The 14,597-nt window shown below is 37.3% G+C and overlaps 1 protein-coding gene across 1 annotated transcript in view; it reads left to right on the top strand.

Moving 5' to 3' along the window:
* The window catches only part of LOC133629694 (partitioning defective 3 homolog), a 799,726-nt gene that overhangs the window by 337,537 nt on the left and 447,592 nt on the right, over nucleotides 1–14,597 (top strand). The window contains exons 9-10 of the mRNA XM_062020594.1: nucleotides 5,047–5,235; nucleotides 5,321–5,508. Coding sequence (XP_061876578.1) covers nucleotides 5,047–5,235; nucleotides 5,321–5,508 — 377 coding nt within the window. The remainder of the gene's footprint in view (nucleotides 1–5,046; nucleotides 5,236–5,320; nucleotides 5,509–14,597) is intronic.

Raw genomic sequence — 14,597 nt, 5'->3', positions numbered from 1 at the left:
ATTATCTTGACATAATAATATGCGCTCGGCATTACATTTCTTGAAACCAGCAAACTTACACTAAAAACTAGTTTATTGTTCTTACTGGAAAGGCAAAAAGGCAACGCTCAGGCAAATCATATTGTCTAAAAATGCAAAAATGAGGGGTATTTTACTTGAACTAAGAAACATTATCTGCCAGTAGAACAAGAAAATTCGGCTTGTCAAGACTTTCCAAAACAAGTCAAATTAGCTAACCTCAATTAACCCCAAAATACCTTAAAATAAGTATATTCTCACTAATAACAAGTGCACTTTTCTTGGTAAAAAAAAACAAATGAGACCTTTTTTGCTCAATATGTTGAAAAATATTCTTAAATGAAGTAAATGCTAGTGCTATTATCTTGACATAATGATATGCGCTCGGCATTACATTTCTTGAAACCAGCAAACTTACACTGAAAACTAGTTTATTGTTCTTAATGGAAAGGCAAAAAGGCAACGCTCAGGCAAATCATATTGTCTAAACATGCATTTTCCCATCGATAGCATGACATCATCGCGCCAAGTGCGTGCTCTTTCAGTCAATTAGTGCGCGAGTGATATATATATATATATATGTATATATATATATATATAAATATATATATATATATATATATATATATATATATATATATATATATATATATATATATATATATATATATATATATATATATATATATATATATATATATATATATATATACATATATATATACATATATCACATTTTTTTTATTGTAATTTTGAAGAATTTACCTGAACGTGCATGAACAATTTCTGTTCAAACTAGTTAGAAATGTCACATGTTAAATGTTTAAATATGAACTGTCAGTTTACTGTACTGTGCCAACTGTACTACTATATGAGTACGTAGTTTCTATTGTTTCATTGAAAATAAAACAGCAAAGTCCATTTGGCTGTCATCTGTTGTAATTATGAGACACAATTGTGTCAAAGTCATGATTTTTTTGTTCATGCTTGAAATAAGAAATCATTACTTTGAAAAAGCAGTTTTATACTTGTGAGTAGAGATGGCCGATAATATCGGACTGCCCATATTATCCGCCGATAAATGTTTTAAAATGTGATATAGGAATTTATCGGTATCGGTTTCAAAAAGTAAAATTTATGACTCTTTTAAAATGCGGCTGTACGGAGTGGCACACGGACGTAGGGAGAAGTACGGAGCAGTTGTGTCTCCCAGTCATACTTGCCAACCCTCCCCATTTTCCCCGGGAGACTCCTGAATTTCGGTGCCCCTCCCGAAGATCTCCCGGGGCAACCATTCTCCCGAATTTCTCCCGATTTCCACCCAGACAACAATATTGGGGGCGTGCCTTAAAGGCACAGCAATTGCGTGCCGGCCCAATCACATAATATCTACGGCTTTTCACACACACAAGTGAATGCCACGCATACTTTGTCAACAGCCATACAGGTCACACTGAGGGTAGCCGTATAAACAACTTTAACACTGTTACAAATATGCGCCACACCAAACAAGAAAGACAAACACATTTCGGGAGAACATTTGCACCGTAACACAACATAAACACAACAGAACAAATACCCAGAACCCCTTGCAGCACTAAGTCTTCCGGGACGCTACAATATACACCCTCGCTACCCCCAACCCTGCCCACTTCAACCTCCTCATGCTCTCTCAGGGAGAGCATGGCCCAAATTCCAAGCTGCTGTTTTGAGGCATGTTAAAAAAAAAAAAAGCACTTTGTGACTTCAATAATAAATATGGCAGTGCCATGTTGTCAACTTGAGTTGATTTATTTTGGAAAACCTTGTTACATTGTTTAATGCAGGGGTCACCAACCTTTTTGAAAGCAAGAGCTACTTCTTGGGTAGTGATTAATGCGAAGGGCTACCAGTTTGAAACACACTTAAATAAATTGCCAGAAATAGCCAATTTGCTCAATTTACCTTTAACTCTATGTCATTATTAATAATTAATGATATTTACACTTAATTGAATGGTTTAAAAGAGGAGAAAACACGAAAAAATGACTATTACATTTTGAAACATAGTTTATCTTCAGTTTCGACTCTTTAAAATTCAAAATTCAACCGAAAAAAAGAAGATAAAAAACTAGCTAATTTGAATCTTTTTGAAAAATGTTTAAAAAATAATTTATGGAACATCATTAGTCCTTTTTTTTTATTAAGATTAATTTTAGAATTTTGATGACATGTTTTAAATAGGTTAAAATCCAATCTACACTTTGTTAGAATATATAACAAATTGGACCAAGCGATGAGGTGGCGACTTGTCCAGGGTGTACCCCGCCTTCCGCCCGATTGTAGCTGAAATAGGCTCCAGCGCCCACAGCGACCCCAAAGGGAATAAGCGGTAGAAAATGGATGGATGGATGGACCAAGCTATATTTCTAACAAAGACAAATCATTATTTCTTCTAGATTTTACAAAACCAACATTTTAAAAGAAATTCAAAAGACTTTGAAATAAGATTTAAATTTGATTCTACAGATTTTCTAGATTTGCCAGAATAATTTTTTTGAATTTTAATCATAACAAGTTTGAAGAAATATTTCACACATATTCTTCGTCGAAAAAACAGAAGCTAAAATGAAGAATTAAATTAAAATGTATTTATTATTCTTTACAATAACAAAAAAAAATACTTGAACATTGATTTAAATTGTCAGGAAAGAAGAGGAAGGAATTTAAAAGGTAAAAAGGTATATGTGTTTAAAAATCCTAAAATCATTTTTAAGGTTGTATTTTTTCTCTAAAATTGTCTTTCTGAAAGTTATAAGAAGCAAAGTAAAAAAAATAATGAATTTATTTAAACAAGTGAAGACCAAGTCTTTAAAATATTTTCTTGGATTTTCAAATTCTATTTGAGTTTTGTCTCTCTTAGAATTAAAAATGTCGAGCAAAGCGAGACCAGCTTGCTAGTAAATAAATACAATTTAAAAAATAGAGGCAGCTCACGGGTAAGTGCTGCTATTTGAGCTATTTTTAGAACAGGCCAGCGGGCTACTCATCTGGTCCTTACGGGCTACCTGGTGCCCGCGGGCACCGCGTTGGTGACCCCTGCTTTAATGCATCCAGCGGGGCATCACAACAAAATTAGGCATAATAATGTGTTCATTCCACAACTGTATATATCGGTATCGGTTGATATCGGAATCGGTAATTAAGAGTTGGACAATATCGGAACATCGGATATCGACAAAAAAGCCGTTATCGGACATCTCTACTTGTGAGTGTTGATGACACAGCTTTGCAACAGTTGATATTCTAGTTTCAAGCATGTTTTACTCAATATAGCTCATCAAATCCCAGCAACAAGCTGTAATATCTTACTGACATCATTTAGGAGCAAAACACTTAAAACAAGTAAAACACTCTAACATAAAATCTGCTTAGTGAGAAGAATGATCTTATCAGACATAAAATAAGCAAATATCAGCCTTATTTGAGATATTTCATTTTACTTAGATTTCAGTTTTTGCAGTGTGATGTCTCCATCCTGCACTCCGGGTGGTGTGTGGTTTTCAACAAAGTGCTTAACTACTCCATTGCCCCTCCCCCCCCCCCCCCCCCCCCCCCACGCCCCCACCCCCACCTTGATTGTAGACCTGGCCGGGCAACCATTTAGACAACAAGTGGGATTGGGTAAATATTTTGATACACTTCATCCCACTGAACGCCACGTTGATGGGGTAATTTGTGTTTCACTCAGGCCTTGGGTGGAGGCTGATTACTGGAGTGATGCCACTACACATGTAAACAAGCATATAGACACCCGCTCAGTGGTGTGGCTCTTCATTTCCATATGAATCAAACGTCTGAATGAAGCGCCGCCCGCTGTGCAGGAATCATCTTGGCGGTGACTTTGAGGGAGAACCAGAGTGATGTTCCTGGTGCGCTACCAGGGGTCTGGGAAGAGGAGAGGGGATGCAGAAACCACTTTCCCCTTCCCCTATTTCCCCTCCCCTGGTCAGCCAATATATATGCTAAGTGTTCCTGGAAGAAGCAGACAAAATCATTCTTGTCTGGGGATGATGTTGAGCTCCTTGCTCGTTTGGCCCCTAAATGTGCTAAGACATAGCGTGTGTTTTGGATATTGGTGTTATTTTGTGTGCGAGTGACTACTTATATTAGAACCTTAAAAGATTAAAAAATCACAATACATGATTTATCACCACTGTCTTCTGACTGCTGTGTCAGATCACGCTTATTATATATTTATATAAAGGTTTACATAGATATCTGAAATAGTTATAACGCTATTTATGCCTGCCACACCCTCCAGTCAGGGCTCGATGATTCCGTCAGGTGCTGTCGGTCTTGAACCCCGAGATGCGGATATGGCAGGGGTGGCGCAGGGAAACGTGGCTTTAATGTCAAAAAGAAGTAGTGCCACTGGTAAGTGCACAAGCAGGGAAAACAGGAACCAGGAAACAAGCAACAGGAAACAGGAAACAATCATCGAGCCCTGACTGGAGGGCGAGGCAGGCATAAATCGCAGCCTGATTGGCAACTGCAACCAGGTGTGCCAGGCTGCCAATCAGGGACAGCTGAGGGAAACGAGACGTGCAGGAAATGGAACCAAAATAAGAGCGCTGACAGGAAATAAACACAAACTAAGGAAAAACAACCAGTCAGCGCTCTTGTTTTAGTTCCATTTCCTGCACGTCTCGTTTCCCTCAGCTGTCCCTGATTGGCAGCCTGGCACACCTGGTCGCAGTTGCCAATCAGGCTGCTATGTATGCCTGCCACGCACTCCAGTCAGGGCTCGATGGTGCTGTCGGTCTTGAACCCCGAGATGCGGAGCTGGCAGGGGTCGTGCAGGAAAACGTGGCTTTAATGTCAAAAAGAAGTAGTCCCACTGGTAAGTGCACACGCAGGGAAAACAGGAACCAAGAAACAATCATCGAGCTACATTACATTTGGCACCACTCTCTCTCATCTGCATTTGGTTCCTAACATGACCTCTGTCTTTCTCTCCCTCCCCAATCTCCAACGTACCAACCGCAGAGCCCAGAACATTTTCCGGCAGGCCATGGCTTCCACCCTCATCCTCTTCCACGTGGTCCCCGCCGCCAAGAAGAAGCAGTACGAGCTGCTGGCGGGCAGAAGTGACCTCAGCTCGCCTCAGTCCGGCAGAGTCCGCGTGAGCCAAGGCTCTCTGCATTCTGGAGACAGGACCAGCCTGAGAACCTCCAGGTTTGTACGGAAACCACACGCGTCACGGCCGAAGAACCGCTTCTCCGGGGGAAAAAAAGTTCACCCCTTTGTCCGCCTCTTGTAGTCTACGGGACTCCCTGGCAGGGAGCAGCCCTGAGCCAAGGCACAGGTACGCCACGCTACCCCAGTCCCTGGTGTCCAGCGCCTCGTCGACCTCATCGCCTTCCTTGCAGCGCAGGATAAGCACAACGTTGTCCAACAGCTCCTACGCCACGGGCAGAGGACGCAGCTTCAACATTCAGTTGAAGAAAGGTAATAACCAACGAGTCGTCCATTGAACGTGGTCAGGAACTACCTGAAGTGTTTATTTATACATTCCTGTAAGAATACATCCTTGGTTATTTACTGCTGGGGTGTTACAGGTACACTTCCACTTTGGAAGATCTACCTTAAGATCCCTTAAAGGATCGAACATTCTACGCCAATGACCTACAGTCGCGATCAAAGGTTTACATACCCTTGTAAAGAACATCATGTCATGGCTGTCTTGAGTTTCCAATCATTTCTACAACTCTTATTTGTTTGTGATGTAGTGATTGGAGCACATACTTGTTGGTCAATCTTGAAGTTCGGTTCTTTTATGGATTTATTATGGGTCTACTGAAAATGTGAGCAAATCTGCTGGGTCAAATACATACAGCAATGTTTCTTCAGCATTGTCCACACAATGAAACAAAAATGGAGCTGTTTGGCTACAATACCCAGCAATATGTTTGGAGGAGAAAAGGTGAGGCCTTTAATCCCAGGAACACCAATTCCCACCGTCAAGCATGGTGGTGGTAGTATTATGCTCTGGGCCTGTTTTGCTGCCAATGGAACTGCTGCTTTACAGAGAGTAAATGGGACAATGAAAAACCTCCAAATTCTTCAGGACTAGCTAAAACCATCAGCCCGGAGGTTGGGTCTTGGGCGCAGTTGGGTGTTCCAACAGGACAATGACCCCCAAACACACCTCAAAAGTGGTAAAGGAATGGCTAGAATGAAGGTTTTAGAATGGCCTTCCCAAAGTCCTGACTTGAACGTGTGGACAATGCTGAAGAAACAAGTCCATGTCAGAAGACCAACACATTTCGCTGAACTGCACCAATTTTGTGGTAAAAAAATTCAAGCATAAGCTTTTGTATGGCTACCAAAAGCGCCTTATTGCAGGTAAACTTGCCAAGGGACATGTAAGCAAATATTAACATTGCTGTATGTATACTTTTGACCCTCACATTTTCAGTAGACCCATAATAAATTCATAAACAAGAACATCCAGAAGGTGCAGTACTTACAGACTAGTGCTGCTAGGATCCTGACGAGAGTGCGGAAAATACGACCACATCACACCGGTTCTCAAATCCCTTCACTGGCTTCCTGTTCCACTCAGGGTTGAATACAAAGTATCCCTACTAACCCACCAGTGCCTCCATGGAAATGCCCCCCTCTACCTCAAAAAAACTGCTCACCCCCAAATCCTCCACTCCGGACAGGCTAACCTCCTCCATTCTTTGAGGACAAAGCTATGAACAATGGGAGACCGGGCTTTCTGCTCCGCCGCTACCAGTCTGTGGAACGCTCTCCCTGACCACCTGAGGGTACCACATACTGTGGATGCTTTTAAAAACCCTTCTTTTTAAAAAAAACCTTTTTATATATATATATGTGTGCTAGTTTTAGCTATTAGGCTGTTGTAGTTTTTATTTTATTTTATTTTTTTTATGCATTGTAGCACTTTGAGGTTGTTTGCTCAATGTAAAGTGCTTTTACAAATACAATCTATTATTATTATTATTATAAAATAAGCAAACTTCATGAATTTTTTTTGTGACCAACAAGTATGTGTTTCAATCACTCTATCACAAAAAAACAAGAGTTGTAGAAATGGTTGGGAACTCAAGACAGCCATTATTTTGTATAACTTTTGATCGTGAGTTTTTGTGTTTTTGATGGCAGGATCGTAGCTCACCAAAATCCCCGACTTAGCTCAACTTTTTGACTTCATAAGCACTCTCTTCAACGTTTTTGTTTGTGAGCTGAAGCTTTTAAAAAAACAACAACAAAGTTGCCAACCACGCTTGGCTTTCTTCGTGCTTCGTCTTCATCAACACAATCACTGTCAGCTCAAGCGGTGACAGTTCGACAGACTGCAAGGGAGACAAACGGGGGAAAGTAGGTCATGATGGACGATCAGAGGTGCTGACAGCTCTGCGAGATGAGCAGCTACTTGGGCGTGAATACTAATCAGAGTTGTTAGCGTCGGAGGAGGCCCCGCTGGAACCGCATGACGGGACTTTGCCACTTGATGGCGAGGGTTCGCATGGTGGAATCTGTCTCTCAGAAAATGAATTACTCATTTAGTAGCATTATGTATGAAATATTCAAGAACATATCTGTCAACAACAGAGGACAAACAGTTTTACTGGAACACTTGAGAGATCGTTATTTGGGTTTATATGTACAAATATCCACATCAACTTTTTTACATTATATTTTAACATTATATTTTATGTATTTGCTAGTCTGTGTGTTAGTTAGTTAGTTAGTTAGTTAGTTAGTTAGTTAGTTAGTTAGTTAGTTAGTTAGCAACCACATTCACGGATTTGGGTAAAATTTACAGGATTAAGGAATAAGTGATCCGATTTTGGAGGGGATCAGAATCGTTCTCTAGATTCAGGATTTTTTTTCAATGAGCAGACACAGGACATTGATACAACGTTGATTATAGGTGCATGTCCTTTAAAACTGACTTGGAAACAACGTCGCAAAATAGTTGTATTTGTAAATTGAGACAACGTTGAGGTCCGACGTTGGAGCCACGTTGTTGGTTGGCAAATGACCACATTTCAAAGGTCAAATCAACATTAGACCCCGACGTTGATTAAACGTTGTCAAAAAAGCATGTTGTTTCAACGTTGTATTTGAGTAGTAGAATATTGTTTGGGAAATGACAGAATTTCAATGTCAAATCAACGTCAGAACCCAACATTAAATTAAACATCGTCAAAAAGCATGTTGTTTCAACGTTGTATTTGTGTGGTAGAATATTGGTTGGGAAATGACCAAAGATCAATGGTCAAATCAACGTCACAACCTGACATTGATTAAACGTTGTCAAAAAGCATGTTGTTTCAACGTTGTATTTGTGTTGTAGAATATTGGTTGGGAAATGACCAAATTTCAATGTCAACCCAACATTGATTAAACATTGTCAATAATCATGTTGTTTCAACGTTGTATTTAAGATTAAGATTAAGATTAAAGTACCAATGATTATCACACACACACTAGATGTGGAGAAATTTGTCCTCATTTGTGTGGTAGAATATTGGTTGGGAAATGACCAAAGATCAATGGTCAAATCAACGTCACAACCTGACATTGATTAAACGTTGTCAAAAAGCATGTTGTTTCAACGTTGTATTTGTGTTGTAGAATATTGGTTGGGAAATGACCAAATTTCAATGTCAACCCAACATTGATTAAACGTTGTCAAAAAGCATGTTGTTTCAACGTTGCATTTTTATTGTAGAATATTGGTTGGGAAATGACCAAATTTCAATGTCAACCCAACATTGATTAAACATTGTCAATAATCATGTTGTTTCAACGTTGTATTTAAGATTAAGATTAAGATTAAAGTACCAATGATTATCACACACACACTAGATGTGGAGAAATTTGTCCTCATTTGTGTTGTTGAATATTGGTTGGGAAATGACCGAAGATCAATGGTCAAATCAACGTCAGAACCTGACACTGATTAAACGTTGTCAAAAAGCTTGTTGTTTTTAACGTTGTATTTGTGTGGTAGAATATTGGTTGGGAAATTACCAAATTTCAATGTCAACCCAACATTGATTAAACATTGTCAATAATCATGTTGTTTTAACGTTGTATTTGTATTGTAGAATATTGGTTGGGAAATGACCAAATTTCAATGTCAAATCAACGTCAGAACCTGACATTGATTAAACGTCGTCGTTTTAACGTTGTATTTGTGTGGTAGAACATTGGTTGGGAAATGACCAAAATTCAATGGTCAAACCAACATCAGAACACAACATTGGTTAAACGTAATCAAAGTATGTTGTTTTAACATTGTATTTAGGTTGTGAATATCGGTTGGTAAATGACCAAATTTCAATGTCAAATCAACGTCACAATCCAACATTGACTAAACATTGTCAAAAATCATGTTGTTTCAACGTTATGTTTGTGTGGTAGAATATTGTTTGGAAAATTACCAAATTTCAATGTCAACCCAACATTGATTAAACATTGTCAATAATCATGTTGTTTCAACGTTGTATTTGTGTTGTTGAATATTGGTTGGGAAATGACCGAAGATCAATGGTCAAATCAACGTCAGAACCTGACATTGATTAAACGTTGTCAAAAAGCATGTTGTTTTTAACGTTGTATTTGTGTTGTACTATATTGGTTGGGAAATGACCACATTTCAATATCAAATCAACGTCAGAACACAACATTGATTAAACATTATCAAAAATCATGTTGTTTCAACGTTGTATTTGTGTTGTAGAATATTGGTTGGGAAATGACCAAATTTCAATGTCAAATCAACGTCAGAACCTAACATTGATTAAACATCGTCGTTTTAACGTTGTATTTGTGTGGTAGAACATTGGTTGGGAAATGACCAAAATTCAATGGTCAAACCAACATCAGAACACAACATTGATTAAACGTCATCAAAGTATGTTGTTTTAACGTTGTATTTAGGTTGTGAATATCGGTTGGTAAATGACCAAATTTCAATGTCAAATCAACGTCAGAACCTAACATTGATTAAACATTGTCGTTTCAACGTTTTATTTGTGTGGTAGAATATTGGTTGGGAAATGACCAAATTTCAATGTCAAACCAACATCAGATCCTAACATTGATTAAACATTGTCTTTTCAACGTTGTATTTGTATGGTAGAATATTGGTTGGGAAATGACCAAAGATCAATGGTCAAATCAACGTCAGAACCCAACATTGATTAAACGTTGACAAAAAGCATGTTGTTTCAACGTTGTATTTGTGTTGTAGAATATTGGTTGGAAGATTACCAAATTTCAATGTCAACCCAACATTGATTAAACATTGTCAATAATCATGTTGTTTCAACGTTGTATTTGTGTTGTAGAATATTGGTTGGAAGATTACCAAATTTCAATGTCAACCCAACATTGATTAAACATTGTCAATAATCATGTTGTTTCAACGTTGTATTTGTGTTGTTGAATATTGGTTGGGAAATGACCGAATATCAATGGTCAAATCAACGTCAGAACCTGACACTGATTAAACGTTGTCAAAAAGCTTGTTGTTTTTAACGTTGTATTTGTGTGGTAGAATATTGGTTGGGAAATTACCAAATTTCAATGTCAACCCAACATTGATTAAACATTGTCAAAAATCATGTTGTTTCAACGTTGTATTTGTATTGTAGAATATTGGTTGGGAAATGACCAAATTTCAATGTCAAATCAACGTCAGAACCTAACATTGATTAAACATTGTCGTTTCAACGTTGTATTTGTGTGGTAGAATATTGGTTGGGAAATGACCAAATTTCAATGTCAAACCAACATCAGAACCTAACATTGATTAAACATCGTCTTTTCAACGTTGTATTTGTATGGTAGAATATTGGTTGGGAAATTACCAAAGATCAATGGTCAAATCAATGTCAGAACCCAACATTGATTAAACGTTGACAAAAAGCATGTTGTTTCAACGTTGTATTTGTGTTGTAGAATATTGGTTGGAAGATTACCAAATTTCAATGTCAACCCAACATTGATTAAACATTGTCAATAATCATGTTGTTTCAACGTTTTATTTGTGTTGTTGAATATTGGTTGGGAAATGACCGAAGATCAATGGTCAAATCAACGTCAGAACCTGACATTGATTAAACGCTGTCAAAAAGCATGTTGTTTTTAACGTTGTATTTGTGTTGTACTATATTGGTTGGGAAATGACCACATTTCAATATCAAATCGACGTCAGAACCCAACATTGACTAAACATTGTCAAAAAGCATGTTGTTTCAATGTTGTATTTGTGTTGTAGAATATTGGTTGGGAAATGACCAAATTTCAATGTCAAATCAACGTCGGGACATAACATTGATTAAACATCGTCGTTTCAACGTTGTATTCGTGTGGTAGAATATTGGTTGGGAAATGACCAAAATTCAATGGTCAAACCAACATCAGAGCACAACATTGATTAAACGTAATCAAAGTATGTTGTTTTAACGTTGTATTTAGGTTGTGAATATCGGTTGGTAAATGACCAAATTTCAATGTCAAATCAACGTCACAATCCAACATTGACTAAACATTGTCAAAAATCATGTTGTTTCAACGTTATGTTTGTGTGGTAGAATATTGGTTGGGAAATGACCAAATTTCAATGTCAAACCAACATCAGATCCTAACATTGATTAAACATCGTCTTTTCAACGTTGTATTTGTATGGTAGAATATTGGTTGGGAAATGACCAAAGATCAATGGTCAAATCAACGTCAGAACCCAACATTGATTAAACGTTGACAAAAAGCATGTTGTTTCAACGTTGTATTTGTGTTGTAGAATATTGGTTGGAAGATTACCAAATTTCAATGTCAACCCAACATTGATTAAACATTGTCAATAATCATGTTGTTTCAACGTTGTATTTGTGTTGTTGAATATTGGTTGGGAAATGACCGAAGATCAATGGTCAAATCAACGTCAGAACCTGACATTGATTAAACGCTGTCATAAAGCATGTTGTTTTTAACGTTGTATTTGTGTTGTACTATATTGGTTGGGAAATGACCACATTTCAATATCAAATCAACGTCAGAACCCAACATTGACTAAACATTGTCAAAAAGCATGTTGTTTCAATGTTGTATTTGTGTTGTAGAATATTGGTTGGGAAATGACCAAATTTCAATGTCAAATCAACGTCGAGACCTAACATTGATTAAACATCGTCGTTTCAACGTTGTATTCGTGTGGTAGAATATTGGTTGGGAAATGACCAAAATTCAATGGTCAAACCAACATCAGAATACAACATTGATTAAACGTAATCAAAGTATGTTGTTTTAACATTGTATTTAGGTTGTGAATATCGGTTGGGAAATGACCAAATTTCAATGTCAAATCAACGTCACAATCCAACATTGATTAAACGTTGTCAAAAAGCATGTTGTTTCAACGTTGTATTTGTGTGGTAGAATATTGGTTGGGAAATGACCAAAATTCAATGGTCAAACCAACGTCAGAACACAATATTGGTTAAACGTCATCAAAGTATGTTGTTTTAATGTTGTATTTAGGTTGTGAATATCGGTTGGGAAATGACCAAATTTCAATGTCAAATCAACGTCACAATCCAACATTGATTAAACGTTGTCAAAAAGCGTGTCGTTTCAACTTTGTATTTGTGTGGTAGAATATTGGTTGGGAAATGACCAAATTTCAATGTCAAACCAACATCAGAACCTAACATTGATTAAACATCGTCTTTTCAACGTTGTATTTGTATGGTAGAATATTGGTTGGGAAATGACCAAAGATCAATGGTCAAATCAACGTCAGAACCCAACATTGATTAAACGTTGACAAAAAGCATGTTGTTTCAACGTTGTATTTGTGTTGTAGAATATTGGTTGGAAAATTACCAAATTTCAATGTCAACCCAACATTGATTAAACATTGTCAATAATCATGTTGTTTCAACGTTGTATTTGTGTTGTTGAATATTGGTTGGGAAATGACCGAAGATCAATGGTCAAATCAACGTCACAACCTGACATTGATTAAACGTTTTCAAAAAGCATGTTGTTTTTAACGTTGTATTTGTGTTTTGGAATATTGGTTGGGAAATGACCAAATTTCAATGCCAAGACAAAGTTATGTTTTTGTTTTTTGTTTTTTTTTCATAAAGAAATACAATACAGTGCTTACGGACTGTATCCCTGCATACTGTATTGATCTATATTGATATATAATGTATATATTGTCTATTTTATGTTGATTTAATAAAAAATAAAAAATAAAAAATAAATATATATATATATATATATATATATATATATATATATATATATATATATATATATATATATATATATATATTATAATTATTTTATTTATTTTTTAAATTTCTTGTGCGGCCCGGTACCAATCAGTCAACAGACCAATTGGTACCGGGCGTGGCCACCGCTGCTGCTCACTGCTCCCCTCACCTCCCAGCTGGTGAAAAAGGGGATGGGTCAAATGCAGAGGACACATTTCACCACACCTAGCGTGTGTGTGACAATCATTGGTACTTTAACTTTCTAGTAGTTACACCTGTTATGTTGCGTGACTGTGCTTCCCGTGCACTTCCCCGCTGCACTAGATTGTTATAATTAAAAGACGTACCCGCACGTCGCCTCCCGTCTCCGCATCTTCAGGTCACATTCCCCGCAGCGACGTGTCAACCGCTGTACCCGGTAGAATTCGTCGTAGAAAGAAATGGAAAATCCAGTGGATTTCCCGTCTGTAATTATAAATACCCGGCTGACCTTTGAATATTTTTTTCATGGATTTTATCGCACAAATTCAAATCTCCTCGCTCAGCAGAAAAGGTCAAGTCACAGCGTTGCTTATGTGTCTGTTTTATTTACCCGTTTGACCCCGAGACCTGCAATTCATATTCGTCTGCCGAACCTTAAAGGTCACCGTCTTTGGAACTAAGACAAGGCTTTCAACATCAAGGACATTACCATTTCTACCTGTTGAAATTGGAATTGTCCTTGACCGCAAAATGGATCTTTATGAAGTTGAATAAAAATGTTATTTGAAGCTTTACATGTTTAACAAGTGCATTGTTATAACAGACCAGATGACAGAGGAAATACATATATGGTCATATATGGTTCCGATATAGGGCTTGGTCTATTAAATCCCATGCACACTTGATAGCAGACGTAACTACTAAGTTTGTGCGCAGATGATTGTGTCTCCTTGGTGTGCAGAATAAGGAGCACAATCCATTCAGGAACATGCATAATATTTGAAGATCAACACAATACTGAGAGGAGAAAATGTAAATGTTATTATTTGGCACCCGTGTTCTGAAAATTACTTTAAAAAAGTAATTCATTATAGTTATAGTTGAAAATGTAATTGAATTACTGATGGAATTACTGTTTTATAAATGTAATTACTAGGGGAGAAAAACAAAAAAACAACTTTAAATATCTGGCGTATGCATTTGAGAAATGTTTGTCAACAAACGGGGTATTGTTTGGATGGCAAGTTTGTCACTTCAATCATTGATTTGCTGTTCTCTTACATGCAT

Source organism: Entelurus aequoreus, linkage group LG15 (assembly GCF_033978785.1).
Source record: "Entelurus aequoreus isolate RoL-2023_Sb linkage group LG15, RoL_Eaeq_v1.1, whole genome shotgun sequence".
Lineage (NCBI taxonomy): Eukaryota > Metazoa > Chordata > Actinopteri > Syngnathiformes > Syngnathidae > Entelurus > Entelurus aequoreus.
Note: the sequence above shows the minus strand (reverse complement) of the source record. Positions and strands in the feature narration are given on the sequence as shown.